The sequence below is a fragment of the Miniopterus natalensis genome, chromosome 2 (genome assembly GCF_054644295.1).
Source record: "Miniopterus natalensis isolate mMinNat1 chromosome 2, mMinNat1.hap1, whole genome shotgun sequence".
Classification (NCBI taxonomy): Eukaryota; Metazoa; Chordata; class Mammalia; order Chiroptera; family Miniopteridae; genus Miniopterus; species Miniopterus natalensis.
In genome coordinates, this window is record NC_142082.1 from 156002440 (window position 1) to 156030238 (window position 27799).

Sequence of the window (27799 nt, forward strand, 5' to 3'; positions counted from 1 at the left end):
AAGCCAGCTGTGCTGGGCCACCCCGCCCCTGGAGCTGCCTCCGGCCACCGCTGCACTCCGTCCCCTTGGTTTGTCTAGAGCCTGAGCCAGCTGGCCATGCCAGGGCTTACCCAGCCCCGTTAGGGTCCTGGGCCTGGCCCCAGCTGGGTACAGGAGTCAGCAGACCTGCAGGTGCTCTAAGGTAGGGAAAGGGGCAGGCGAGGTGGCTTGAAAGAGAAGCCCTGGCTGAAGCTCAGCTCCATGCATTGCCTAATGTCACGCACGATCTGTTTTCCCAGGAAAGAGAAGAGACTTTTCTCCTGGCCGAGATAAAAGATACACGAGCCACTCGGGAAATGTGGGCAGCCCGGCAGAGTCAAGTTCCTGAGCAGGAAGATAAGATGGAGAAAGAAACCCAGTAAGAAGGGTACGGCCGGAGGGGGGAAGGACCTGAGTTTTAGAGGACAGTGATGGAGCGCTTGACCTCTTGTTTAGAAACATCTAATGAAATAGTTAGAACTGGAATTGATTCCACACATTTTCTAAAATTAACCTACAACTATTTCCCAGCCACTGTTTGATAAGGTTCAATCCTTGAGGAATATAAAAATGCACCTGGACAGGTCTCCATCGTATCAGACCAAAGCTCGTATCTCACATGTGAAGATAACTGGCAGAGAATTTCCCTAGAACCATGTTACTGACCTGGGGACGAAGAATTACTAAAGAATTTCGGTTTAGGAAATGTCTGTAAGGATGCTAAATAAAAACTACAACTCCCTATTTTTACTACTAATGTTAACCACTCTATCAATTAAAGCATTAGCATTGGTTTTCCAATGTTTTCTAAAAAAAAAAAAAAAAAAAAGAAAAGACCTATTGTATTAAATATACACAATTTAAAGCTAATGTTATATTGGACCCAAATGTCCTGTTTTATTCAGTTCAAGTTCATTTTTAAATATTTTATTAAAATATTTTAAATCTGAGAATGATTGTTGTCAGGATTACCAGTACAATATCTCCCAAAATAACATTGAAATGCTGGGATTGAACTTTTATAACTTCCTCTGGTTGAGTGCTAATCAATTTCAGAGGGAACAAAATACCAAGAAGGGCTTGGAAAATTCCATGTGCTAAGCAGTAGGGAAAGCTAACTAAGCACTAGGACAGACCTCTCATCTTCCAAGAAGAGCCTAGGCGATCTGTGAGTGCAGGTTTTCAGACAATGGGCTGCGTCACGCACTTGTCTGCCTGAAATGTTTCAGCTCTTCCCGAGGTGTGTGCAGCTGTTAGAAGTTTCTTATTCAAATGTAAAAATAGGAACACCCTGTGGTCCTAGGCCAGATTTCTTTGATTGCAACATTTTCCAAGGCTTATTGGGAATCTTTTGTCGAATTAAATTTATTTGGGAATGCTATTGTTTTACTGGAGAGAAAAAAAATTCAGAGCCTGTAAGATGAACATGCTGAAAGATATAGCCAGTTTGTCCATAATGAAACCCAGATGTAAAGAACTTTGAAAGAGAAAAGTACTTTTCCTGTTTATGCTAGCCAGTGTGAAGGAGAAATCACGTCATAGGAGCCTGTCTTGGGTTGGACAGAGATGGAATATTTGTAATTTGAAAATCGATCTCTATAGTCTCCATCCTACTACCACCACAGTCATACTCGAGTGTATCTTCAAGGTGTGAGCTTTTCAGACAAAAATGAGTGCTTCAGGTGTCAGCAGAATGGCAGCGCTCAAGCCTAGTAAGTGCTGGGCTGGTAATAATTTTCAAAGCCAATGCCATTCAGTTATAAAAAATAATTTGCCTGAGATGTGTATGCCTTCTGAGAGGTACATTTAGAGAAGTCTGGTTTTGAGTAAAAACTCTCCAGATTAATATTTCTGATGAAAGAACTTACAAATTATAAAACCAAAGGACCATGAATACCTCTTGGTAAACAGAGCGACTGAGACAGACATCAGCAAGATGGCAAATTAGGAAATTCCTGACCCTTGTTCCCTTATGGAAACATTAAAAAAAAAAAAACTACAGCAGATAACTGGCTAAAGTAACTTTCTAGGAACTCTGGGAAAGCAAAGAGATCAAAATTGAGACAATCCACAGAGGTTAAATACTTAGTTCCTAAATTACAGTGGATGTGTGACCCCCAGAAAGGTAATGCTTAAGCTGGCTGGTCATTTATCCAGTGTTTCAGAAAGCTAAAAGGTTTTGGACCCCAGAACTTTGTTCACACTCAAGCATTAAACACACACACACACATACATGGATTGCTTTTAGTTTGAGTCTCAATGTGACGCATATAATGGGGTTGTCATAAACCTTTTCATAAGTCAGGCCATGAGAATACCGTTTTACTTGTAAAATAATTGCACTGTAGTTTAAGGACTTTTAAAAAATGTTTTTGCATTAGTTCACAAATGCTTTTATATTTATGAAAAAGAAAGGAAAATCTTTGTTCATAGTAACGTCTACTTATAAAAATAGTACCTGGTTAAGAGATTAACCAATGAATTTATATGTATATATGCATAGCCCAAGGACAGACATTAGTGCGGGATAGGCCTGGGGAGGGGGCAGGAGTGGAGCAGAGGGGTCAGTGGTGGAGGGAAAGGTATTACTTTCAACAATAAAGATAAATTTTTAAAATATAGTATCTGGAAATTAAATCTTTCTTTTCCTGCTATTCCCTTCAACATTCACACAGACTCTCACACACACGTGCGCGCGCGCACACACACACACACACACACAAGTACACACACATATACACATGTGTGCTGTATTTATAGGTATTAATTTGCAGAGTGTATTTGAAAGTAGGCATTAACTCTAGAATCTTTATAAATATAGGAAAATTAATTCAGCAGCAGAAATCATAGGAAAAAGTATAGGAAATAATATATTAAACAAGAATTATAATATTTTTATGTTAGTAGAAAGGGGAAATAGGATATAATGAGTGATAAATGTAGGCTATAAATGGTTAATAGAGTCTCAATTTTGTGTAAAAAATGCATTAAAAAGCCTGGGAAACTGGTACAATTCTTGCTTGATTTTTATTTTCTTTCTACTTTTACATTTTTTCAAAACCATCTACAGTGGGAATTTATCCATTTTTAAATAGAAAAAAAGCATGTCTTAACTTGATACTGAAGTGTTCTATTTAGATTGTTAAAACTAGAAATATAAGATGTTCTTGTGCTTATATGAGATGCATAATACCTTTGAAAAGCAGAACTCTGGGTAATAATGATAGTTCATGCTTCTTGTGTTCATAGTCTATTCATTTTTACTTTCTCACTTTGTTTTTTATACTAATTTTTGTACACAGAAGAGAAGATATATATTCTGATCTCTCAAGGATACAGCAATCTTTAGTACATTTTTTTTCAATTTTTTCAAAGTCAGATAGCACAATACTGCCATTGTCACTGTCATCATCCAATGAAATTCCTCTCAGTTGCTATCTGTCTAGTCTTCAGACTAGTGGAGTAACTATATCAACAATTGCACCAAAGTCTTCTAAATCAACTTCAGTGAGCCATTTCCAATCAGAAAGCAGCATGGGTAAGCAAAACATGTACCGATTTTTTGGATTATTTTTAAATTATATAATTCGATAAATTTTCTGTGTGTCTAGAAACCAGAATGATGTTTTATTATTTGTGTTCAATACTGCTAATTTCTTAATGTCATATACAGAGTAACTTGACTATACTCACTATTGATCCTAACCGTGGAGTCATTTTCTGGTCACGTAAATGTATGTGGCCAAGTATGTCACCCCCATGATTAAAATATCTTGAGTTATCATAATGGTTCATGGGTTGACAGCTTAGATGTTCTAGAATTGCTAGATAATTAAAAAATTCTAATGTATAACATTAACTGCCCTTCCTCTTAATGCGACCAGAAAGATTAAGCAATGTCTTGTGTACTTTGTGCCTTCAGAAGATTTAGGACTTTGATGAGGAAAAGACAGAGAGATAAGAGAAAGAAGAAAAATAAAGAAGGTAAAAGGGTGGAGAGAAAAGGGAGAAACAATAAAGAATTTGAAGGAGAGGAAAATAAACACAGGACTATGGTTGGAAGAAGTAAAATGTTAACAGTTGCCAACAATGCGCTCAGCAATACCCACACTACAGGGCGTTTGTTCCTCACCGTGTGCAGGGGACGTCAAGGGTATGTTATCATAGTTTCCTGGAAAGACACCGTCTTTGGAAACAGAAGACCGTGGTCCCAGCCATCTTTCAGCTCCCTATAGTGTGAGACATTAGGTAAGGTATGCAGCATCTTGGAGTCCCATTTCCCACAACTGCAAAATGGGGATTAAGACATCAACTTCACAGGGCTATCCTAAGGATTATTAAAGGAGATAGGAGATATTTATGAAAATCAGCTAGCGCACTCAATAAAAACTAGCTGTGAATCTGGACCTATCTCTCAGCACCATCTCATAGATAAGGCTAGATTGGGGTCTGCATTTCAATCACCAAACAACCAACAAGTTTCAAAACTGGCAGCACAAACACACTCATGACGTCCTGATGCCCCCACTTTCCTCTGCCATTCTGTGCACACTTGCAGCCCGGCTGCTCCTTACCTATACTGGGTTTTGTTTCTGGTGTTCGCCCAAGCCTTTGACACAGTGGTATCTAGGATTTTGACCTACTGCCATTATTGTCATACTCCCCGTGTTTCACTGTTTGCATGCCTAAGATATATTTTTCAAAGAAACCTCCTAAATTCACACTGACCTTTAGCAATGACCAAATCCGTATACTTAAAAGTGAAAATACAGATTTCAGATCGTGGGAGGGAATATTTTCTGTCCTTTAGCACTGTATCATCATGGCATATGTTCTATATTTGGGTCAAAGTATGAAAGTTCCCAGGATTAGTAGGAAAAAATATACAGCAGCGTCCCCTGGCAGGATGAGCTGAGCTAGGATGCAGTCTTCGCCCGCAGTTACCGTAGATTCTGCTTCTGTAGATAGATGTCTGGGTTTGCTGCAACTTGTTGCATTTGGTTCATTTCCATCCATCTGTTCCTCTAGACGAAATAATGACTGTGACTAAAATGAATGTCTTCTTTCCTTTCAGAATGCAAAGGTCTCTATCCCTCAGGATGAGCTATTCAAAGAACTGCGGCCTATTCTCTATTCCTAAATTAATTAAAGGATTAAGTAAATACTCACCTGACTAAGAATAAACTAATTTAATTCCAAACCTTTCTTCTGAACAAAATACTTTGAGGAATCCTCTTTAGGAACTATGAGTTTAATCCTCTCCAGCTTTTACCTCACTTTGGTTTTGTTAAAGATACACAAATATAAAGCAAACTCTAGATTGTGCTAATCCTTTGATGATTTTGGACCCAGGGGTCACAATAATAACTATCATTTATTGAGTACCTGCTAAATACCAGACACTGCTAGACACTTATCTACATTGCCTTCAGTCCTCACATCACCTTAACAAGGTAGTATATTTTTATTTTATGCTCAGGAAAACCGAGAATTGGAAGTTTAAATCAGCTGGCTTAGTAAGTGACAGAGCAGGGATACAATTGCTGGTCTGCCCAAATCCAAGGCATATTGCCGTATCCACTTCGTCACGATGCCCCTCTGAAGTGTTCCTTTCTCTTTGCAATTACGTCATTAGATTTACTCAGCATGGTTCTTTCTATGTAAAATCATGAAACCTATTTTGTGTTTGAATCTCAACAGTGAGAGAATTTTAAAGAAGCTAGCTTATTTCTAAGAGGATACTAGAGCCTGATTAAGCATTACTTTATCTTTCTAATAAAGTATTTCAGTTGATGAGAGGAAACTTACATCTTTATCTAGCAAAATAGTAACCATTGTTAGGAAAGGACTCACTTGAAGGTTTAATTTATGGGTATCAATTTGGAGAGCATAGCTAATATAAAATAGAATAAAGTTATACTTATGTACAGCATATCCAAATTTGAGAGACTCAAATATTTTACCTACTCAAAAACTTATGATGCTTCTAGTACAAATAAATGATCAGTTAAATAGTCATTATGTTGATGATATAATTGATAGTTTAAGATAATCTCTAGGAACTGAGTGTCACCAAAAATAATCACTTACTGGCCATTTTGTAGACTTTGGTTTAAAGCTTTTAATTATCTTCATTTAGTTTGACAGTGACAGTAAAATGTATAAAGAATATAGTTTTGTAGAAGCAAAGAATAAAGATAGTGGCTTTGAGTTCTTTTAATATCCTTTTATTTTTTTCTCTCTTTGCTGCTTCTCTCTTTAATTTGTTTGGAAAAAGCCACCGGTGTCACAGTTGCAAAGAAAAAGACTCTGTCGTCCCTTGGTTCTGAGCCAGCCATGATTGGGGAAGGAGAGGATTATTTCCTATCTTTATTTGGTGATTCAAAGAAACCTGTTACACACTCATTTCAGACCAAGAAAAACTGGAAGCACTTTTCTATGATTCTTGAAGAAGTAGGCCAATTTAGATCCAGGTACATATTCTAATTATTTAACACCTTCTATTGCTATAGGATCCATAAGTCAGTAGGAGCCAAAATTTTAATCTGTTGTGCTGTTCATGATTAAATCTAAGAAATTAGACAAAATATAACTGTTTCATGTTCTGAGCAATTAAAAGGAATCAATATAACTCTCAAAGTAACCAAATAACTCTTCAAAGATGCCAGAGAAAACAGCACTACATAATCCCTACAAATAAAGTCAACTCAATTTTTCAAGAACCGGTCTTTATTATTGGCCAGTCATTCAGATGGACTTAGTATCTTTTTTTCTTCTACTAGGACCTTGAGTTTAATATAGAAGAAGAAAGGTAGACATTTTAAATTGAATTTATTGGGGTGACATTGGTTAATAAAATTATATAGGTTTCAGGTGTACAATTCTATAATATATCTGTATGTTATATTGCATGTTCACCACCCCAAGTCAAGTCTCCTTCCATCAGTGTTTATCTCCCCTCTACCCTCTTCAACCTCTCCCCACACCCCCTTTCCCCTTATAATCACTATACATTGTCTGTGTCTATGACCGTGTGGTTTTTTGGGGTTTTTTTGCTTAATCCCTTCACCTTTTTCACCCAGCCCACAAGCCCCTTTCTTTGACAGCTGTCAGCCTGTTCTCTGTATCTATGAGTGTGTTTCTATGTTGTTGATTGGTTTATTTTGCAACAACAACAAAAACGATCCAATTAAGAAATGGGCAAAGGATTTGAACAGACACTTCTCCAAAGAGGACATATAGATGTCCAGTAGACATATGAAAGATGCTCAACATCACTAATCATCAGAGAAATACAAATTACAACCTCAATGAGACATCACTTTCACACCTATCTGAATGGCTGTCATCAATAAATCAACAGGCAACAAGTGTTGGAGAGGGTGTGGAGGAAAGGAAACCTTGTGCCCTGGTGGTGGGAACGCAGACTGGCGCGGCCACTGTGGAAAGCTGTACGAAGTTACTTAAAAAAGTGACAAATGGAACTGCTTCGTGACCCAGCGATTCCACTTCAGGGTACATATTCAAAGGAACAAAACCCGCTAATTTGAAAGAATACATGCACCCTTATGTTCATCGCAGCGTTACTTACAGTAGCCAAGATACGGAAGCAGCCCAAATGTCCATTAGTAGATGAGTGGATAAAAAAAGCTGTAGTACATATATATACAACAAACAAAAACCATTTAATTGTACCATATGTAGAATCTAAAGAGCAAAATAAACGAACGAACAAAATGGAAACAATGACTCATAGATAAGAGATCGGACTGATGGTTGCCAGAGGAGAGGGTCTAGGGGGCTGGGTGAAAAAAGTGAAGAAATTAGGAAGTACAAATTGGTAGTTCCAAAATAGTCATGGGGACGTAAAGTACAGCATAGGGAATATAGTCAATAATATTGTAATAACTGTGCATGGTGCCAGGTGGGTACCAGAAATATCAGGGGTACCACTTTGTAAAGTACATGATTGTCTAACCACTATGCTGTGCTCCTGAAACTAACACAAAATAATAATTGAATGTAAACTGTAATTGAAAAAATTGTAGATATAGATATAATCTTTAAAAAGTGCCTGGAACATAGTAAATATTGGTTATTATAATTGGTAGGGGTATGTTTCATTTTTAAAATGATGCCTCTAACCCACCAAAGGGATTGTGACCCACACTCTGAAAATTGCTACTATACAAATGTTTAGCTTGGTCCCTGGCAAATAATAAGCTCTTAATACGTTAGTGGGGGAAAATACCATCTTATCTTTGTGTAATGTTTTGTTTGCTGAATTCTTTTAAGTACATAGTTGCTAGTTATCTTCATAGTAACTTCATTAGAAATATAATTTAGCTTTCCTCTTGATCTATTTCAGTTTCATATCTCAGTGGTTTTATGAACAGTAGGATTTAAATAACAATAATCACACCTCCCTATGGCATTTATACCTTGACACCTAAAGCACTTTTTAAGTTTTCTTTAATTATTTTATGTGAAATAGATGATTTTATTGCCCAACAAACAGAACTAAGAAATCAAAGCATTTGCCTGAGACTACAAAATACACTGTCTTCACATAGAATTTGTCTAATAAAGCGGACAGTTCATGAACAACTTCCGAAGCATATTTATTATTCAGTTCTTAACGTGAACCAAAGACATGCTTATCTGAACGCACCTTCCAATCTTTGTATTTTTCTAGTGCTTTTGGAGACATCAAAATAGCTGAAGTGAAGGGTTTATTTGTGAAGCTCATTAACTCTTCCCTTGATAAAGAACTGGAGATTGGAAATTATATTCTCCAGCAAAATGTGAATGGACAAAGAGTCTCTCTGTTCCGATTCCCTCCGAATGTCACAATGCAGGCCAGTTCCACAGCAACGGTAAGTACAAGATACCAAGACTATGAACTAAAATTGTGCAGGGAAATCTCACCTGCCCAGGTCAGACTGCGGCTCAGCACCGGCGGTTTCTTGGTCGCTTGATCTTTACGTAAAATGTGACGCTTTGTTGGTGGCGGCTAATTGAGCCGCGTTGTCCATCTCTGCGTGTAAGCGAATTCCCATAATTAAATTTCTATAGCTTTCTTCAATTTGTTGTATAATACCTTCTGTTTTTACAACTCAACTATTAAAATGAAATGCCTAAGTTCCTAAAATTAAGCCAACATAATCCATAAAAGGAAAGTAAAGAGGTTGTTTGCCTAGAGAACAGATAATTAGTTGATACTGGAGTTTTTCCTCTTTACTGTGCTTTCCTTTCAACCACATACCGTCTTACACAGCTTGACATTATATATTATACAGTCATTATATTTTAAAACCTCATATGTTGAGAAAGATAACATTGCAATCACCCTCTGACGTTTGCAGAACTGTTGAACTCCAGTGACACTTTTAATGAACAAACTGCTTTCTTGCAGGTCTGGGCAGCAGCCTCTGAAGCAAAGCACCAGCCACCAACAGATTTTCTTTGGAAGGAAAACAAGTTCAGAACAAGCCCAGTTTGTACAACAATCCTGTGCACACCTAACGGTGAGGTCAGTATCTGGTTCCTAACAATAGTTTTAAATGGATAGTCTCCTTCTGTTCTCCTTCTACCCTGAGCTCGCTCAATTCTTTTTCTGACCCTAAAACCTCGCATAGAACCGTCCCCGACTGTCATAGCCACTCAGCAAATCAGCAGCACCCTCTTCCCAGTGCAAAGTGCCAAAGAGCTGCTTACAATTTGGCCAAAACGTTTTTGATATCCCAGATACGAAGCTGCTTCAAATGTCAGCACGAAGGATGGATTTTATTTATGGTGTTTAAGCCAGAAGAGCAGGACGAGAAAGGAATAGACTCTGCGCAGGCCCTTTCTATTCACTTATGTATTTTTCAAATGTTTGTTGAGGTTCTTCTCTGTGCTAAAGGTTGTCGTAAGTGTCAGGAATATAATGTAGAGTACCACAGGATATCTGCTCTCGAGAACTAATATTCTAGCCCTCGCCTGTTTGGCTCAGTGGTTAGGTCATTGGCCCTTGGACTTAAGGGTCCCAGGTTCAATTCAGGCCAAGGGCACGTACCTCAGTTGCAGGCAACCAATCGATCTCTCTCTCGCTCTCTCTCTCTCTCCTTTCCACTCTCTCTGAAAAGCAATGGAAAAAATCTTTGGGTAAGGATTGAAAAAACAATCAAACTAATATTCTAATGAAAGAAACTACACTCTAATTTGTCTGATGATACTATATTCACTATAAAATTATGTGTATCAGTAATTAATTCTCAATATTTGACAACTTTAGATTTCCACTCTAGCTTTTCCTTGGTATAATATTAGCAGAAGTACATACCCAAAGACACACGCAGTAAAGTCAGTTATCTTTTTTGACAACAAAAAAGTAACAAAAGTAGTTACAGCAAAACTATTCTTTAGATATTTCTTAAATACCTGTCTTTTCTTCTTAGCCCCCATCGAACTTACTACACCATTTAACAACTAATCCACACAACAGGCTGATCAAAGTCTACTTCTGAGTTTCTTCTTGTTAAGTTATACCTGATGATATAGACTTGCTAATTTATTATGAGCCACTTAATGTCTTTCTGAGGAAACAAGCAGTTGCTAGATGGAGAAAACACTCATTAGTAATTTTGCAGCCTTCACTCACTTAAGCTTTAGGTATTTTTGTGGGCTCAAACTGAATTTCATAATACTTCCAATAATTTTTACTGATAGTGAAAATAAAGCTATACAATCTAACTTACTCAGTCCCATCAGAAATTATTAGCAAAACTCAGATTAGGAATAAAGCCTTCTTGTTTCAGACCTTTTATCACATTACTCTACCCATTTATCTGCTCTGCAAACAACTCTGGAGTCTCTACCTTGCAGGCACACTGTTCCAGGCACTGAGTGTTGAACCAGACAGACCAGGTCCCTGAGCTCCTAAAGTACACATTTTGTTTGGCAAATTGTCACTTTGTGCAACTGAATTAGACTTCGAATTTAGACTAGCCCTTTTACTGAGTGGTTTAAGCTACTTTGCTCACATAGACTCAGACCATTTCTGCAGGGTGAAGTAAATACAATTTTATTTTATTTTTTTTGCCAGTGAAAGGGTGAATCTGATTGACTGACTCATACAGGAAATATTTGCATATATTTAGAATCTGCCAAGCATTGTGCTAGATGCTGAGGGAAAAGGAGCATAACTATTGTGTAACTATTTCTGTCCTCAGAAAAATCATAGTCTGGTAGTAGAAATTTATATGGAGCAATAAATAATTGCAGTACAGTGAAACAATACTTTAAGAGAAGTATGTGCACAGAGCGCAATAGCCACGTTAAAGGAAGAACTCTGTAAAGGGAAGCATGAAGAAAAGCATTAGAGGGCAAAGGAGCACTTGTTCTGAGTCTGCAGGAGAGAGGGATTTCACCCAGTTGACCTGAACCAAGTGGTCTTGTTCCTTTCCTCCCCCCAGCTCACCCTTCCCCATGCTTTTCCATGCTCTCTTCTCAAACCACACTGGCCTTCTTTTACTTTTTTTACTTCATTGCTCCCTCAAGCTACAGGGCGTTTGCACATGCTCTTGCCTCTCCATGGACTCTTTTCTCCCCTTTTTACCTATTAAATCGCACCCATCCTCAGACCTCAGCTCAAGCCTTTTTTTTTTTTTTTTTCAAATTGAGGTCCTATTGGAATCCCACTCAATGATAAAGCAGTCAGCATTACTTAATTAAATAGAAAATATTTCCATTAAGTACAGAATTGTGACTTTACCCCAACCTAAAACCCTAATGTAAGCATAGAGTTCTCCCTCACCCCTCTTTTTAACAGCACATTTATTTCTCTTCTCACTTCAGTGATGCGGACCTCACTACCTGCAACCGTGAGATAGATTTTCCTCACAAAGATGGGTTGCTCCATTCCCATAGACAAGCTAAAACACAGGAAAGCCTGAGGCTTTTATCATGACTCTGGAATTGTTTTCTATTTATAACAAAAATAACCCACATCTTGTAGACAAAGTTACAGAACTTGCAATCTTCTGCCTAAAGAAATCGCCAGTCATACAAATTAGAATAGGTTCTGTTGCTGGACTTGAGCAAAAAAGTTATATTATTGGTCATGGATCATTAAAAGAAAACGAAACCTAAAATAAAGTATGACAGACATCACTGATATGCTATAAATCACGTGGTGTAATATAAAGGTAGATTTAGTCCTGCTCTGCCATGAGTTGACTATGAAATTTTTATTCTGTTTTCTAACATATAACACAAGGGCTTTACAACATCATCACCAAGATTCTATGAGTCTATAGATTTTTAAACAGGGCTAGATTTTTTTCCCCACCAGTTACATTGCTGTCCTCCAGGATTTGTAGCCTCTACATTATATGTCAAAAAAATTAATAAGCATTTTATATTTAGTCGATGCCTGGAACCTTTTCAATACATTATTTTGCACTAAAGATTCAGGTATAGGACTGCCTGCTGCCATGCTGTAGGAGCTCACTGAAGGGCTGTTTCTATGTGCATTATCTCATTTGGTTCTCAGATTGTTTAAGCATTTACAAAAGAGGAAAATGGGGCTTGGAAAGTTAAATGGCTTGCTCAAGGTCACGTGATTGGTAAAATGGCAGAACTAAAATAAAACCAGACATTCTGACTCTGAGAATTTTTCTATTGTACTAAAAATAGCCTACAAGGTTCATATGGCCAACATTCCAGAGGTGTAATGAGAAACATATTTTATTTTATCACATTATCATTGTCATTGTCATCTAATATTTTAAGTCCCTATAATATAGGGAGAAATAAAATATTGCCCTTGTCTAGGAAAGTCTTTCAATCTAATTGAGGGAGATTGCACTAAAAAAAATCAAAAAAAAAATCATAGCATATCTTCAACACAAATGTGTCTGTTTGAGCTGCTAAAATTGAAGAATCCCTAACTGATGACCTGAAGCAAAAATGGAGTTTTTCTGTTGTGGCCCATGAAATTGAACTTTTTAGAAAAGATTTCACTCTTGTCTTTCTCTGTTGAACTTGCCTGGCATTGCCTTTATGTCTAGTTAATTTGCCTTTATGTCCAGTTAATTGTTTGTCAATCCAATCAGAGCAACTCAATGAATCCAATCAGTTTTTCAACTGTAACAGCATTAGCCCAAAACTTCTAATTTTATGATCTAAAAACAGATCACAAGAACAAGGAGAATATTAGGGCACACTTTGGTGCTTAATTTTCTCATGTTGAACAAAGACATAAATGTTAGTCCCTACACATGATTTTCCTGAATAATTTTTGCACGTATATGTTGTTCACATGCCACATATTCAAGAAACCAAAACAAAATCCAGCTTTAGTGGTCATGGGTTTCCTTAATAGTCCCACTTAGGATCTAGTCTGGAGAATGGGGTCTCCTTTCCATGTCTCTGGCCTGGTTCTACTGCCCATTTTCCCATCTTAAATAATAGAAAGACTGATACAGAGACAGATAGATATAGATAGTAATGTAGATATTGATATAGAGATAGACAGACACATATACACATTTATGCATATATAGTGTCTTAAATATTTAACATTTTTACTATAAATATTATAACTACTTTTTGCACAGTTCTTTATAGTTATGAAACTTAGTAGCTTACTCAGAACACCCTCATATAGCAGTTCCCCACCACCAGCCTCCTTATTTTGTGTCTGAGGACTCAGGTACATAGTAAGTGACTAACCTGCCTGAGGTTATGCAGCTTGTGATTTTCAGTACTGGAAACTAAGACCCGGGTGTCTTACTACATTTTTATGGTGTTTCACTAATCCATACACAATAGGTAAGTGACATTACACATTTTGACTTTAAAATGTTATTGAAATAAGCTCGTGACATTTTTTAAAAATCTAACTCCCACAGTATTTTATATTAATGAATCACTTTTGTAGGCCATAGCCTGGTGCACTCCTGTTCACTGGAAGCAAGCATGGGAGAAATTAGAGACTGACATTGAATTTGAGAGATGCTCCATAGTAAGTCCGCCATCTCAAAGGCACATATTTCACTGGCCAAAAGTTGAAACTACAACTAAAGAAAAATGTAAAGAAACCTCAAAGTTTCAGATGGATTTTCTAGTTCCAGCTTTTCTTAAGAGGTAAAAGTTGCTTGTTTTTTGTTTTTGTTTTTTGTTTTTAACTGAGCCCTTCTCACATTGGTAACTGAGCAGGTGGGAGTGACTGGATGACAAGTAAATATATGACGGATAGGTAAGTCAATTAATGTCCAAAAAATCCTATTTTGAATAGGACTATAAAACCCATAATAGTTTTAAGACATAAAAACACAGAGCAAGCAAAGATATGCTCGTGGGACGATAAAGGCTGGCCATTTCCACTAGGCAATGGAGACACCCGCCTCTGCCCTCCCAGCCATTTCACTTCTCAACGGCACTGCTGTCAGAGGCAAGGCTGTGGAGGGTGAAGAGGTGAAGTTATCACCACATCTTTAGCAGTGCTGGGGTTAAAGGGAGAAGGGCAACATCTAGGAATTTTATCTTGGATCAAGAGCTGGCTGTGATTAAAGGTGCAGAATTTGTTATTCATTTATAGACACATGCTTCTGATGTTGTGATAAAAGTGCTGCCCACGAGATCTAGAAAAGCCATATTGTCTGGTCTTAAGACATGCTCTATCTTTAATTGAGCCTTCATTACAAATGCCACTGCATAAAATGCCTTTTGAGTTCAATTTGGCCTTAATTTTTCTTTTACAGAGAAAAAGAAGTCCCACCAACTCTTTTCCCCAGTCGCAGCCCTTGGTGCCACAGTCCCAATGTGCCTCCACATCCCTACTGTCCTCTGATTACACCTCACGATCCCAGCATGTCTGAAAGCAGCTTAGACAGACAGCCCACGCCTCAGTCAGCCAGGCCTGATCCAGCCCTGGTAAGTCAAATGGATACTTATTCCTGCAGAGAGTAAGGGGTGTGTGTGTGTGTGTGTAGAACTGGTGAAAAGGGGTTAAGTAGTAAAATACGCTAAGTGTTAAAAACTATATCCTCAAAAACAGTTGGCTCCTAAAGGAAGTATTGTAAGCCGTGCACTTACATTTGCTCTAGCACAGTGTCTTTACTGTTCTTGATAAATATCTGTTGAATGAGTCAGCAAATCAAAAGAACAGCAAAAATGTGTAGTTCTTGAAGTTTGGTCCAAAGCACATTTTGTTTTTTATGAGGCAGGATAAGCTGGTCCTACAAGTTATGCTATGCTAAAAAATTCATCTTTTCCAAACACTCTAATATTAATCCCAAATCTCATCTTTTTCTTCGACCAGACATTTCTTACTTAAGTTCTCTCAATAAAGCTTTTAGAGTTGATGTTATTAACCCAGAATCTGTGAATGGATTTCAAGAAGTCCATGAATCTGCTAAATTTGGTGCAAAAATCTGTGCCTGTATCATGTTTTCTGGGGGGAGAGTCCATGAGGCTCGTTGGGCGCCTCCAAATGTTTAAGACCTGATGAGAAGAACACAGTGCCGGACCCTAAGCTGTGGAGAAGGGCTGCTTCTATACAATAGCCATGTCCTGGTGAAGTTATAGTGATTCGCAAACTTTTATTTAGCAGAGGGATGTGTTTTGAAATGAAATCTTGAGCGGAGTCCCAAGTCCCAATGTATGGAATGGATTAGAGCAGACCTGCCCCAGTGGAGGAACAGGCGGTGGTTCCCATCATACCCACTTCTCCCCCCTTCCCTGTGATCCTTGAGCACCTTTCGGGAATCATAGGATTCTGTATACGCCTGTATGAAAACCAGTTAGTATGTTAACACGTCATTGGGAAATAGCACCCCAAAACAATACCTTTCAGAAGTGGAATGATGGAAATTTTGTAAATTTCTAAATACATTCCATTTCATAAAACTAAGTATCCTATATTGTTGTGCTTGAGTTTCTTCATCTGTAAAGTAAGAGATTTGAGTGTGAAATTGAAAAAGCTCTTTCAGCAATAAGTGTTATAGACATATTAGATACGTAAATAGCATGTATTATTTTATACACAAATACATAGCTTTAGTATATCACTTAGATTTGAGACTCTCAAGAAGTACATTAATTTATGTTTTTCTCCAATTAATGATAGCCTTTACTATTTTATTCATTCTGGACAACTTGTTTTCCAAAGAAATTTGACTTCAAAATTTCTTTTCTTTTAAAAAATTTTAATTACATTTTACAGTCAATATTATTTTGTATTCAAATTTTCTTGATTCACCTTTCCATAGTGGTGGCAACTCACCTTGATTACTAAATAACTTTTGCTATTCAACACAGGACATCTTATTGTATGTTTATATCCTACAATAGTAATCCAAAAAGATGGTTGCTTTGATACTTTCAGGACCTCTCTGTTCATCATTATATACTTTTAAAATTTTTTATTTATTAAATTTTTAATATGAATAGATGTACATTGGAAGTATAAGAACTTTTCTTTGATTTCAACTGTGAAAGATGGCCACAGAGAGGCAGATGTTATGAATAATTAGTTGGTGAGTCACTGGGTTACAGCAATCCCCAAATCATTAGTTCATTTCCTTGAAAGAATATGTAACAAGATCCTTCAAAGGAAAGTTATCTAGTTTGTTAATTATCCAGTCTCTCTCTCTCTCTCTCTCTCTTTTTAATGTATCTTTATTGATTTCAAAGAGAAGAGGGAGAGGAAGAGAGAAAGATAGAAATATCAATGATGAGAGTCATCATTGATCGGCTGCCTCCTGCAGGCCCCAAACTGGAGGTCGAGCCCGCAACCCGGGCATGTGCCGGGACCAGGAATCAAACTTGGATCTCCTGGATCCTAGGTCAATGCTCACCCACTGAGCCACACCCGGCCAGGCTCCAGTCTCTTTTTAATTTGCCTACCATTGGACTATTTGCTATTATTAGCACACTTCTCAATAATTGACAAAGGTTCTTCAGTCCTGCTCCTTTCCCTCTACACTAATAAATGGGCTAGTTTGCTGAGTTACAGAAGAAAGAATCTTCATTGCATGTGACTAAGGGAATAGTTGCCTTGTGTTTAAGTGTGCTTCTCGAGTATGTTATATATGTTATAGAGAAACCTAGAGACTTCACAGTGAAGATAGTTTTAAAGAAACAACTACACATCATATGCCTAATTTTTACCAAGCAAACTTGTGTTTTTAAACATGTTAAAATACAGAAAGCATAGAGAAGTCTGATATGAAATTGGAATAAGTCATTCTGGCCCTCATTTTTATATTTTAATTCTCTATATATGGATCAATGAAATACATATATTATCATTGATGTGTTTTTAATCACATAAGTGACAATAAATACAGTGCATGACCACAATAGTTGTTTAACATAGGTGTGATGAAGGACAGGCAGAAAAGGAGACACTGAAGGTTTTTAATTAGGCATCTCACAGAGTTAGGTCTGTACTTTAAAGAGAATTTTGGGAGCAGTTGAAAATGAAGTGGAGTGGGAAATATTCCAAAATCTAGAAGGAAAGAAAGAAGGAGGAGAAAAATAGGTGAGGAAAGAAGGGGAAGACCAAAGCAGGTTAGGAAAAGAGAATGGGGACAAGTTGGTTCTATAGAATTGTGATTTGAGTCCCAAAGGACAGGGGGGAAGAGAGATTGGGGCAGCAGTAATATTTAAAGAAATAATGACAAAAATTCTCAAAAATTGATGAAAGACATCATCATAGAATCAAGAAGAATCTCAGACAGCATATTTAAAGGAAACCATACTAAGTATATTATAACAAAACTTCAGAAAACAAAACCATGGAAGTCAGAAGACAATGGAATGATATCTTCAATGTGCTAATGTGCTAAGAGGACTACTATCCTAGAGTTCTGGACCAAGCAAAATACACTTCAAAAAGTGAAGATGAAATAAAGACTCTTTCAGGCAAACAACATTAAGAGAATTCATCAACAGTAAAGTCACACTAAGGAAATATTTCAAGTAGAAAAAAAATGATCCTAGAAGGATGCATAAACATATTAGGAGAAGTGAAAAAAAAATGCAGTCAAAGCATGGATAAACATAAATGAATATTTACTATACAAAATAATACTAATATTCTCTTGCAGGGTTTAAAATTTATATATAATTTAAATTCGTGACAATCGTCTTAGTTTCCCAGGGTTACTGTGACAAAGTATCACAAACTTGGTGGCTTAAAACAACATAAATCTATTCTCTCACAGTTCTGGAGACTAGAAGTCCGAAATCAAACTGTCAGCAGGGCCGCCCTCTCTCTGAAGACTCAGTCTAGGGGATTACCCATCCTTTCTTGCGTCTTCCGTTTCTGGTTGTTGCCGGCATTCCTTGGTGTTCCTTGGTTTGTAGATGCATCGCTGTACCCTCTACCTCCATCCTTGCATGGCCTTCTCTCCTGTGTATGTGCCAAATTCCCCTCTTTTGATAAAGACCCCAGTCACTGGATCAGGGCCCACCCTAATTTAGTATGATCTCATCCTAACTTGATTACATCTGTGAAGACACGATTTCCAAATAAGGCCACATTCACTGGTTCAAGGGGTTAGGACTTCAAAATATATTTGGGGTGGACACAGTTTAACCCATAACAATAGTAATAGCACAAAAGTTTGGCAGGGGAGTAAATGGAGTTAAAGTACTCTAAATTTCACGACTTTTCCAGTAAGTTGTAAAGGTAACAATTTCTATTAGATTTTAGTAAATCAAGGATATGCATGTTGGAATCTAGGATAGACATTAAAAGAATAGTATCTGATTGTCACGTTCATGATATGTATCATACTTTCATTATCATTCAGCACAAAATATGTTCTAATTTCCAATATGATCCTCTTTGATACATGGGTTGTTTAGTGATAATATATCACAAAAAATGGGTTTATTTCAGGAATGCAAAGCTGGTTCAAGCTTTGAAAATTAATCAATTAAACTTATCATCCTAACAAAATAAAAAGGAAAATGATATATAGAGAAAATATAGAAATATAGATAAATATAGAAAAAGGCATTTGATAAAATTTAATACCACCCTGTAAGGAGAGAGCCTTAGAAAATTAGTATTTGAAAGGCTTTCCTTAATCTGACAAATGGTATCTACAAAAATCCTAAAGCAAACTATCATACTTAATGGTGATAATAATGAACATTTCCCCCTTGAAATCCAGATCAGGACAACAATCCTCCTCATGATGACTTCTGTTCAACATTGTATTAGAAGTCTGAGTGAAATAAGGCAAGAAAAATGAATATATAAATATCCCATTATCCCATAACCCAGCAATTCCATTCTCAGGAATTACATATGCCTGAAAAATACATACATCTGCACACTAAACACAAATACAATATGATCATAGCAACTGTATTTGTAATAGCCTAAAACTAGAAGCAATACAATTGTTCATCAACAGTATAATAGATAAATTATGACATATTAATAAAATCCCATCAGCAATGAAAATGCATGAACTACTGCTACATGCAGCAACATCAAAGGATCTCACAGGCATAATATTGAACAGAAGCTGCCAAACAAAAAGGATTGCATATTGTATGTTTCCATTTATGTAAAATTCAAAAATATACAAAACCATGGTGTTAAAGGTCAGAGTAGTAGTTATCTCTGGGAGAAGGAAGGAAGTAGCCCTTGGAGGTTACACAAAAACTGCTTGTAGGATACTAACAGTGTTTCACTTCTTGATCTGAGTGGTGTTAAGTGAATCACTGTTTTCATGGTGCCCTGTGATTATGACTTGTGATCTTTTCTGCACGTATGTTACACTTACATAAATTTTATTTTTAGAAACTTGATGACAAGAAAAGGAAAATTAGAAAGGGAAGCCAGCACAGTTATAGGAACAAGCACCGACAGCTTACACCCTGAAAAGGAAGGAGAAAGAAAACCTAAAAAAGTCTGAGATCAATAAACTCAGACTGATACGTGGCTTATTTATCGTAGGAGAAAAAAATAGCCTTACTTGAAATAAGTCTAAGCCTATCGTTGTATTGCATTGTTTTGGAAATTCATTTTAATAGGGTTCATCATAGCTCAGTCATTTCCAGGAACCTTTGTGGCAGGGGTGGCTAACTACTGCCCCTCAGTCATTGTTCCTTTAGACGCAAGGCCCACAGGCCCAGAGAAACCTAGGCACGCCCCTGCCGAGAATGGGGCCTGTTTCTCCAGCCTCCCCTGCAGTCCGGCAGGGCTGAGTCTTCATTCCGTACGACGGAATGTGAACAGAAATCATGCAAACAGAGAGCATCTGACCATGCCCTTGGAGGTGTGCGCCCCCGTGGCTCCCCATGCAGTGATAACAGGAGCTGGGGCTGCCATCTTCCAGCCCAGAGGAGAAGCCATGTGTTGAGGGTGAAAAAGACATTCTATGTGGCCTGTACTGGCCCAGCTCCAGACTGTTACGTGAGAGAGAAATAATCTTGTTTAAGCTGTCGTTAAGTAGTGCCTGAACCAGATGGCCCACACAGGATCACTATCATTTAGTTCCACTTAATAGGCTACTGGTTAAAAAGAAAACAAAAATCTCAGCCAGAAAGGACACTTTTAAGACAATGAAGTAAATCTGAATATAGAATGAATATTAGATATTGATGAGTCCCATTCTTTCCTTAGGTGTGCTGATTGTGTTGTAGCTATATTGGTGGTTCTTAGATTCATATAGAAATCTGTAATTAATTTCTAGAAGTTTAGTGATATAAGCATAGGTAGATAATACAAATATGGCAAAATACCAAGTTTTGAATCTGGGTGATAGGTATATAGACTTGGTTGTATTATTTCATATTTTCTGTATGTTTAAAATTTTTCACAATAAAATTTTGATAAGAAATAAAACAAACACGAAAACTATTTTTGATAAAACGTAGTATGATCTTGGAGCTACTAGCGCACAGAGACAAGGCACTGGCCACAGTATAAAAGAGCGGCTCTTGGGAAGGCTGAAGACCTTTCACAAAGCAGATGTGTTTGCATAGTGTTGCACTAATAATGTTCCTAGACCTAGAGAGCATGTGCTTTCCTCTGGCTGAGATTAGTTTACGGATCTTGATAGCTTCATCAGTCTTCTTCTATAACTCAAGTTAAATGACAGAAGCTACTCTGAAGATGGTATTCTACAGGCATTGTTTGAAGCTAACGCTGTGGTGTGTGCACTGTTTAGTGCACTTTATTGGCACACGGTTTAATACATTTTGCCTGTCATCTGTGATCCATAGTGTACCCTGCAGTGGGATTCATTTCACTTGTGGACTCTACAGTCGTCACTGTCTTCCATGCAAATGTCATTATAGGAATGATATTAATAATGTTCCTTTGTTTCTGAGGGTTACAGAGCCACAGTATAAAAGCCAACCTGTTAAAAAATAAATAAAACTAGAACATAGATAACATTAGGTAGGAACGAAACATTTAAAATCTCATCAATGTAAGCTCTCTCTTAAGGCCACATTCATGGAATCTTACATTAGCTAGACCGTGGTCAGTTACTCATTACAGTTCAATAGATCTGGCTTATCTGTACTGAGATCAATGTATTTTTTTTCCCATAGGAACATGTTTGAAATCAGTTCTTTTTATGTATCCCCATATTAGTGTCTGTTCTGTGTATTGATGTTTATACCTGTATTGCACTGTTAAATTTATCAGATAAAGAATTTGGAATATCATAGGTCACATCTTTATGACTGGGTAGATTTTTAGTTAATGTTATAACTAGAAATTGTATGAATTGTTATATACAAGTTTTAAACAAAAAAATCTGACCATTTTTAGAAAAGAAAAGGCCAATTACTTGGACCTCTTACAGTCAAACTAGAAAATAATCACTTGAGCCTGGCCAGGCGTGGCTCAGCAGCTGAGCATTGACCTAGGATCCAGGAAATCAAGGTTCAATTCCCCATCAGGGCACATTCCTGGGTTTCCGGCTTGATCCCCAGTGAGGGGCATGCAGGAGGCAGTCGATCAATGAGGACTCTTGCATCATTGACGTTTCTCTCTCTCCCTCTCCCTTCCTCTCTCTGAAATCAGTAAAAATATATTTTAAAAAAAGAAAAGAAAAGAAAAATCACTTGAAGAAGCACTGCAAACTGCCAAGGCTTTCTGTCCATTTTTTATCATCAAAAAGTTAGGGACTTTTTTATAAAGGAAAATTATATTACATCATGAATTCAAGGGTAATGACTTTTCTGTTGCTTGCTTTCAGAAAATTTAGATTATAATATCATTATATTTCTGAAGACATTTTTTTAAAAAGAATAAAGTGAAAACCATTTATATATCCCTCTTACAGGTGTAATACAGCTGTCTTTAATGACCATACAAAGAATTCCAAGATACTAATCCCAATGACAGAATGTTTGGGTAACTTTATGACTAGATCTCCTATTTCAAAACATTTAAACATTATAAAACAGAAGTATTTTAAGTTAATTGCCCTTCAGTTATGAAAATTATAATCTCATGTATAGAATACATATAATTAATGATCCATTTCATCACACAAGTAAGAAATATTGTTCAGGAGTCAGGGTATTCAAGTTAATGTTACTAGGTGTTGACTGTTTCAGGCTCAAAAAACCCAAGAAATTGCCGTCACCCTCTGACACTGAAACAAACACCACAACTACTACTAATCCTGTCATTAAATTTCAAGAAATTATAGATGGGAAATTTTATAAATGTTATTAACTTTGAATATAGTACTTCGCTGTAGAACAAGTTTTCACAGTGTCATTCAAAACCTTCATCTTCAAACTAGTCAGTCTGGAAGGAAGTACATAAAATATTTACAAGGTCTGTTTCATGCCGACAAATTGCTCCAGAAGATGGGAATTGATGTGCTAGATTTTCCCTATATCTAAGCCACTGCCTGTGGTAAAGAAAGTATCTTAGACACCTATTCGTATTCCACGTCCATAACTTACTACTCAGAAAGTTTACACTGTGATGCGCCAAACAGCATCCTGACTCATCAGATGCAGAAACCTAATAGTGACTAAGAAATAACTGTGCTAAACTCCTTGCATTTTTGTTCACCTTCCTTGCAGATCCCATTCTCACATCCAGCTTCTGGATAATTGTTTCTCTGTAATCAAATACTGGCATTTTAACTTGATAATTCTTCCTCTGGGCTTGCAGAGAAAAAGAAAGGGTTAGGTTTGACTGAGAAGATTTTACCATAGTGTCGTCCCCCCCCCCCCCCCCGGAAGCTCATTGCTGTCTGTACCTAGGAGATTATTTTGCTTTCTTATCTTTTATTTCACAGGAATAAAAGAGCATCTCATTTCTGGGGTAGAAGTAATTTGTACTTGGGAACATTCCATTGAGCATCATTTCGGTTTGATACTAGTTTTCTATGTAGAAGTTATATTTAAAGAAAGTGGCTTTCAGTCCTTGCTTACATGTAGAGAGGTGAGGAGGCCACCAGCTCTGTCACCTCATTCATCACCAGGGTGGAGTGGGCTCAAGCGGCCGGCTAAGCAGCTCCTGCTCCTGTCCACACACTGTCCCGGGCAGCCGTCCTGATACAGCCCGAAACCTGGACCTCCCTCCACTAGCTGCTTCATCATTATGGCAGCTCCAAGTGTGGAAAGTAGAAAGCATCTGAGGAATTTTGCTGGTAAAAATTGTACTGCAAGCTCAACTTTTAAAATACATCTTCCCTGTGGATACTTTTTCTCCCAAAGTTTTTATGATGTCTTGAAATATATGTTTTTTAATAGTTCATCAAAAACTTAGACTTAATAATCAAATAATGCTTTGCAAGGGGTTTTTAAATCACTTGCTTTATGTTACCATTAAATAGAGTTTTTAAACCTAAGATTTCTTCAAATAAAAGAAAACCCTTTTATTGATAGTTTATTCCAAGATTTGTTTTAATGTGAAAAATCAATACTTGAAATATTGGACTAAATTCCTGCCCTTCACCCATCTCCTTCTTTTGGGGGGAGGGAGAAGGAAGGGAGCAAGGACCAAGAAAAACAAGCATCTGAGTTACAACGTAATAGGCAATCAACTCAACCTTTAAATATTGCAAATTTTTCTTCTCTGTAGAAAAATAATAACACTGAAATAATTTGAAGATACATCTTTAAGAGCCATCAGAAAGAACAAAGATTAGCCTATTGTCATTAATTTCCTGTTAAATGTTTATGTTGCTTTGTTCTTGTTTTTGTTATTTATTGTTGACACCATTACAGATGTCCCCCATTTCTTCCCATTTACCTCCCTCCACCAGCCCCTGCCCCCTCCCCCTGGCCATCACCACCCTGTTGTCTGTGTCCATCTGTGTCCACAGGTTACGCATATATGTTTTTGGCGAATCTCTTCATCTTCTTTCATCCAGTCCCCCACCCCCAACCCTCCTACCCTCTGACCTCTGTCAGTCTGCATGTATCCATGCCTCTGGCTCTATTTTGTTCATCAGTTCATGTTGCTTTTTGGAGCCCTTTTTTTCTTCCCTGTTGTATGATAAACTTTCTAAAGACTGAGAAACGAGGAAATCTCGCATCTTTCCCTTTTTGCCCTATATTCCCATCCTGTCCTTGTTGATGGATAAGTAAGAGTGATTGAAATCCAGACTCACTTCAAATACTCAAAAACACAATTCTGCAACTAGACCAATACATTTTAATTCCCGCGAGCCACAGATTATTTATAGCATAATAGAAATTATTCTGGTTAAAGAAACTGCAGATGCTCTAGAGTGTATCTTTTAAAAGTCAATGAAAGGGAAGATTAGGAACCTTGGCTTCTGCTGTTTAGTTGATAAATGGCCTTCTGTCATTTAACTAGTCACTTCCTACATTGCCACCTCCTTTTTTTATGATGATATCGACATCTAAGTAATTGAGGAAGATCTCAATGGCTTTCTGTTTTATAAGGGGTATATGTAAACTTTTCCCCAAAGAGCTGACGACAAGGTGATTTTTTAGTCAAGGGTTCCTTTGGGTGAGTACCCGTCTCTAGTTGATAATTTTGGCTGCCCTTGTTCATGACTGTTCTATTTTATGTTTTCTTTCTCTTTTTTCTGACTAGGCTTTAGGTTCACTCCTTGGTGTAAGAATAAAGCTACAGCTGCCTAACCTCTAACTTGTTGGTATTCTAGACTCTGCTGGCACAAATGACTTAATTTTACAGCTCCACACAGCCTGCTGGCCTTTCATGGTCCCTACTACCCACGTCTGTATACCACCCTTTCCGTTTTTCTCAGATTGCTCAGATGTCTAATTTCTTTCAGCTCAGGTCTTTCTAGAGTTTTACCGAATCATCGTCTTCCATTTTTCTGAAGGTCACCTGCTCTTTTACAAGTTCACTCTCTCCATTTCTATAGCATCATTATGCTTTAGCTTCCAACTTCTTAAAAATGTGATGGTGACCACCTCCCAATTCTTCTGAGAAGCTTTTTTTTCAAACACTTCTTCATAGGACATTGGGACTGTAAAGGGATTTATTCCAACCATCTCATTTTAGAGCAAAAGTAACTGAAGTCTGTAGAGACAAGTTACCACAATTCACCTAGTAATCAACCCCAGAGCCAAAACAAAACCCAAGGTCTTTTAACTGCAAAGAGTTAGAGAATCCACTCTTGGCCCTTATTGATATCATTGCTGCTCCCAGAGGTGTTAGACCTGTATCTGCACTGGGACCCATTTCCTCCCGTTGGTAGAGCCCTGAGCAGGGTGTAGTTGAAATGCAAAGGATGGTATCTGAAATCTGCCACAGACATTAGCAACCAGCACTTCTACAATTCAATTACCCTTCACTTTCTGTAGGCAGAAGGGAATTACACTGAATAGCTAATCTGGATATGAGTTGGAAAGGGGTCATTTCATTATACACAAAAGCAAGGATTTTTGGTTGTTGTTGGTTTAGGTTGGGAAAATGTTTTGAATCCTCTCATTAAATATTGAATAACATAATCTTGGCAAAGGTTTTCAGCCTTTGTTGGTTTCCTGAGTTATTACTTTGCTTAACTACCATGGTCACAAATTTGTTCACTGATCCCCTCTGTGGGAGATTCTTTGGTAGGTTTGATTTTTTATTTTTTTTAACCCATTCTGTTTTGAACAGTTTCAGGCCTCTTGAGCTGTCTTCTGAGAGCTTCCATCCCCATCTGGTGGTATCTTTAGGACTGACCATCAATGTGCCCTCAGAATATTTCCTAAGCCTTTCCTGGGAGCAAAATTTTACTTCATCTGTCTGTGAATGACTTCTGTACCGCAATCAGCTCCTGAGTCTGGTGTGCCTGTTCATGGAAAATTGTTCAGAGATTAAGTCATCACTTCAGTTCTCATTGGAACTCATGACCATTTGTTGGTGATTTGTAATGCTATGCACTTGCATAGCATTTCACTTTTCACATTATCTTGTTTGAGTCTATGAGGTAGGTAAGGCTGACATTATCTCCATTTTATGGTTGAAGAAGACACTGTAGCTCGGAGATATTCAGTGACTAAAGTAAGTTAGATAGTAAATGGCAGAATTAAGACTAGAATTCTAGCCTAAAGTCAATGCTCTTCCACACCCCTGTTAGGCATTGGCATTTGCTCATCTTTGTCTATGTTGCTCCACTCCCAACTTGCCTAAAAGGGAAAACACTGCACATTTAGAAGTAGGGCTAGAAAAAAATATTTTTTTCACGCTGGCTGAGTGGCTCAATTGGTTGAAGCATTGTCCTGTATACCAAAGGGTTGCGGGTTTGATTCCCAGTCAGGGCACAGACAGGAGGCAACTGATCAATGTTTCTCTCTCTCGCTTTCAAAACAATCAATAAATAAAAATAGAAAAAGATATTTTCATTCACAAAAAAAAATGAGTTGGCTACCATGAGAATCTTAAGACTGCTCCAACAGCAAATATTTTCAGGTCCTATTTCCAAAGTTGCTAATTTAACAGAGTGCCAATTATTGGTAAAAATAAAAAAAGTCAAAGTTCAGTCTCTGGGGTTTTTGACAGCTAATCACATTTCTGTGCTACAACTGATTAAAATCGTGTAGTCGTCCTTGGAGTCACAGCTCTCCTATCCTCTCTTTGCTCAGTACTTTGCAAGGACTGTGTGGGAGCTCTTCAGTGTGAGTAATGAGCAGTGTAGGTGGGTGATGCCACAGAATGCTGCAGAAACAGAACTTTCCACAAATAAGAGTTAGAGAACTCTGGAAAATCCAGGTCATTTCCCTTTGTGTCTGCTACCTGTCATATGAACTCTCAGGCTTTGCTAGGACACACTGAGGAATCTAGGATAGATTATAAAGAGGGAAGAAAGAGCAGGGGCAGAATGGGACTGTGACATATCATGGCCATTGTCCTTAAGAGTATGCAGTCACCTGGCCAGCATGGCTCAGCGGTTGAGCATTGACCTAGGATCCAGGAGTTCGTGGTTTGATTCCTGGTCAGGGTACATGCCCGGGTTACAGGCTTGATCCCCAGTCAGGGCATTCAGGAAGCATTCGATCAATGAGGACTCTCATCATTGATGTTTCTCTCTCTCTCTCCCTCTCCCTTCCTCTCTCTAAAATCAATAAAAACATACTAAAAAAATAAAATAAAAAGAGTATGCAATTGCATACTGCAAAGAATGAACCAAAATTGCAAACGCAAGATATTACATTCATAGTCAGTAAAAGTTCTTATACCTGGGAGGCACCCCTTGTACTGTATGAGGCACTCCTAATAACGTGCTGAAAGTTTTTCCCCTAAGATGAGGAAGAAGACAAGAATGCCTGCTTCACCACTTCTATTCAATGTAGTATTAGAAGTCCT

At 37.6% G+C, this 27799-nt stretch overlaps 1 protein-coding gene across 1 annotated transcript in view; it reads left to right on the plus strand.

Annotated features, from left to right (window-relative positions):
• The first annotated feature begins 287 nt into the window (after positions 1-287).
• The window catches only part of LMNTD1 (lamin tail domain containing 1), a 31344-nt gene continuing 3832 nt past the window's right edge, over positions 288-27799 (plus strand). The window contains 8 exon segments of the mRNA XM_087813779.1: positions 288-397; positions 3321-3556; positions 6296-6491; positions 8714-8894; positions 9434-9550; positions 13943-14148; positions 14766-14901; positions 14903-14937. Coding sequence (XP_087669905.1) covers positions 336-397; positions 3321-3556; positions 6296-6491; positions 8714-8894; positions 9434-9550; positions 13943-14148; positions 14766-14901; positions 14903-14937 — 1169 coding nt within the window. The 5' untranslated portion in view covers positions 288-335.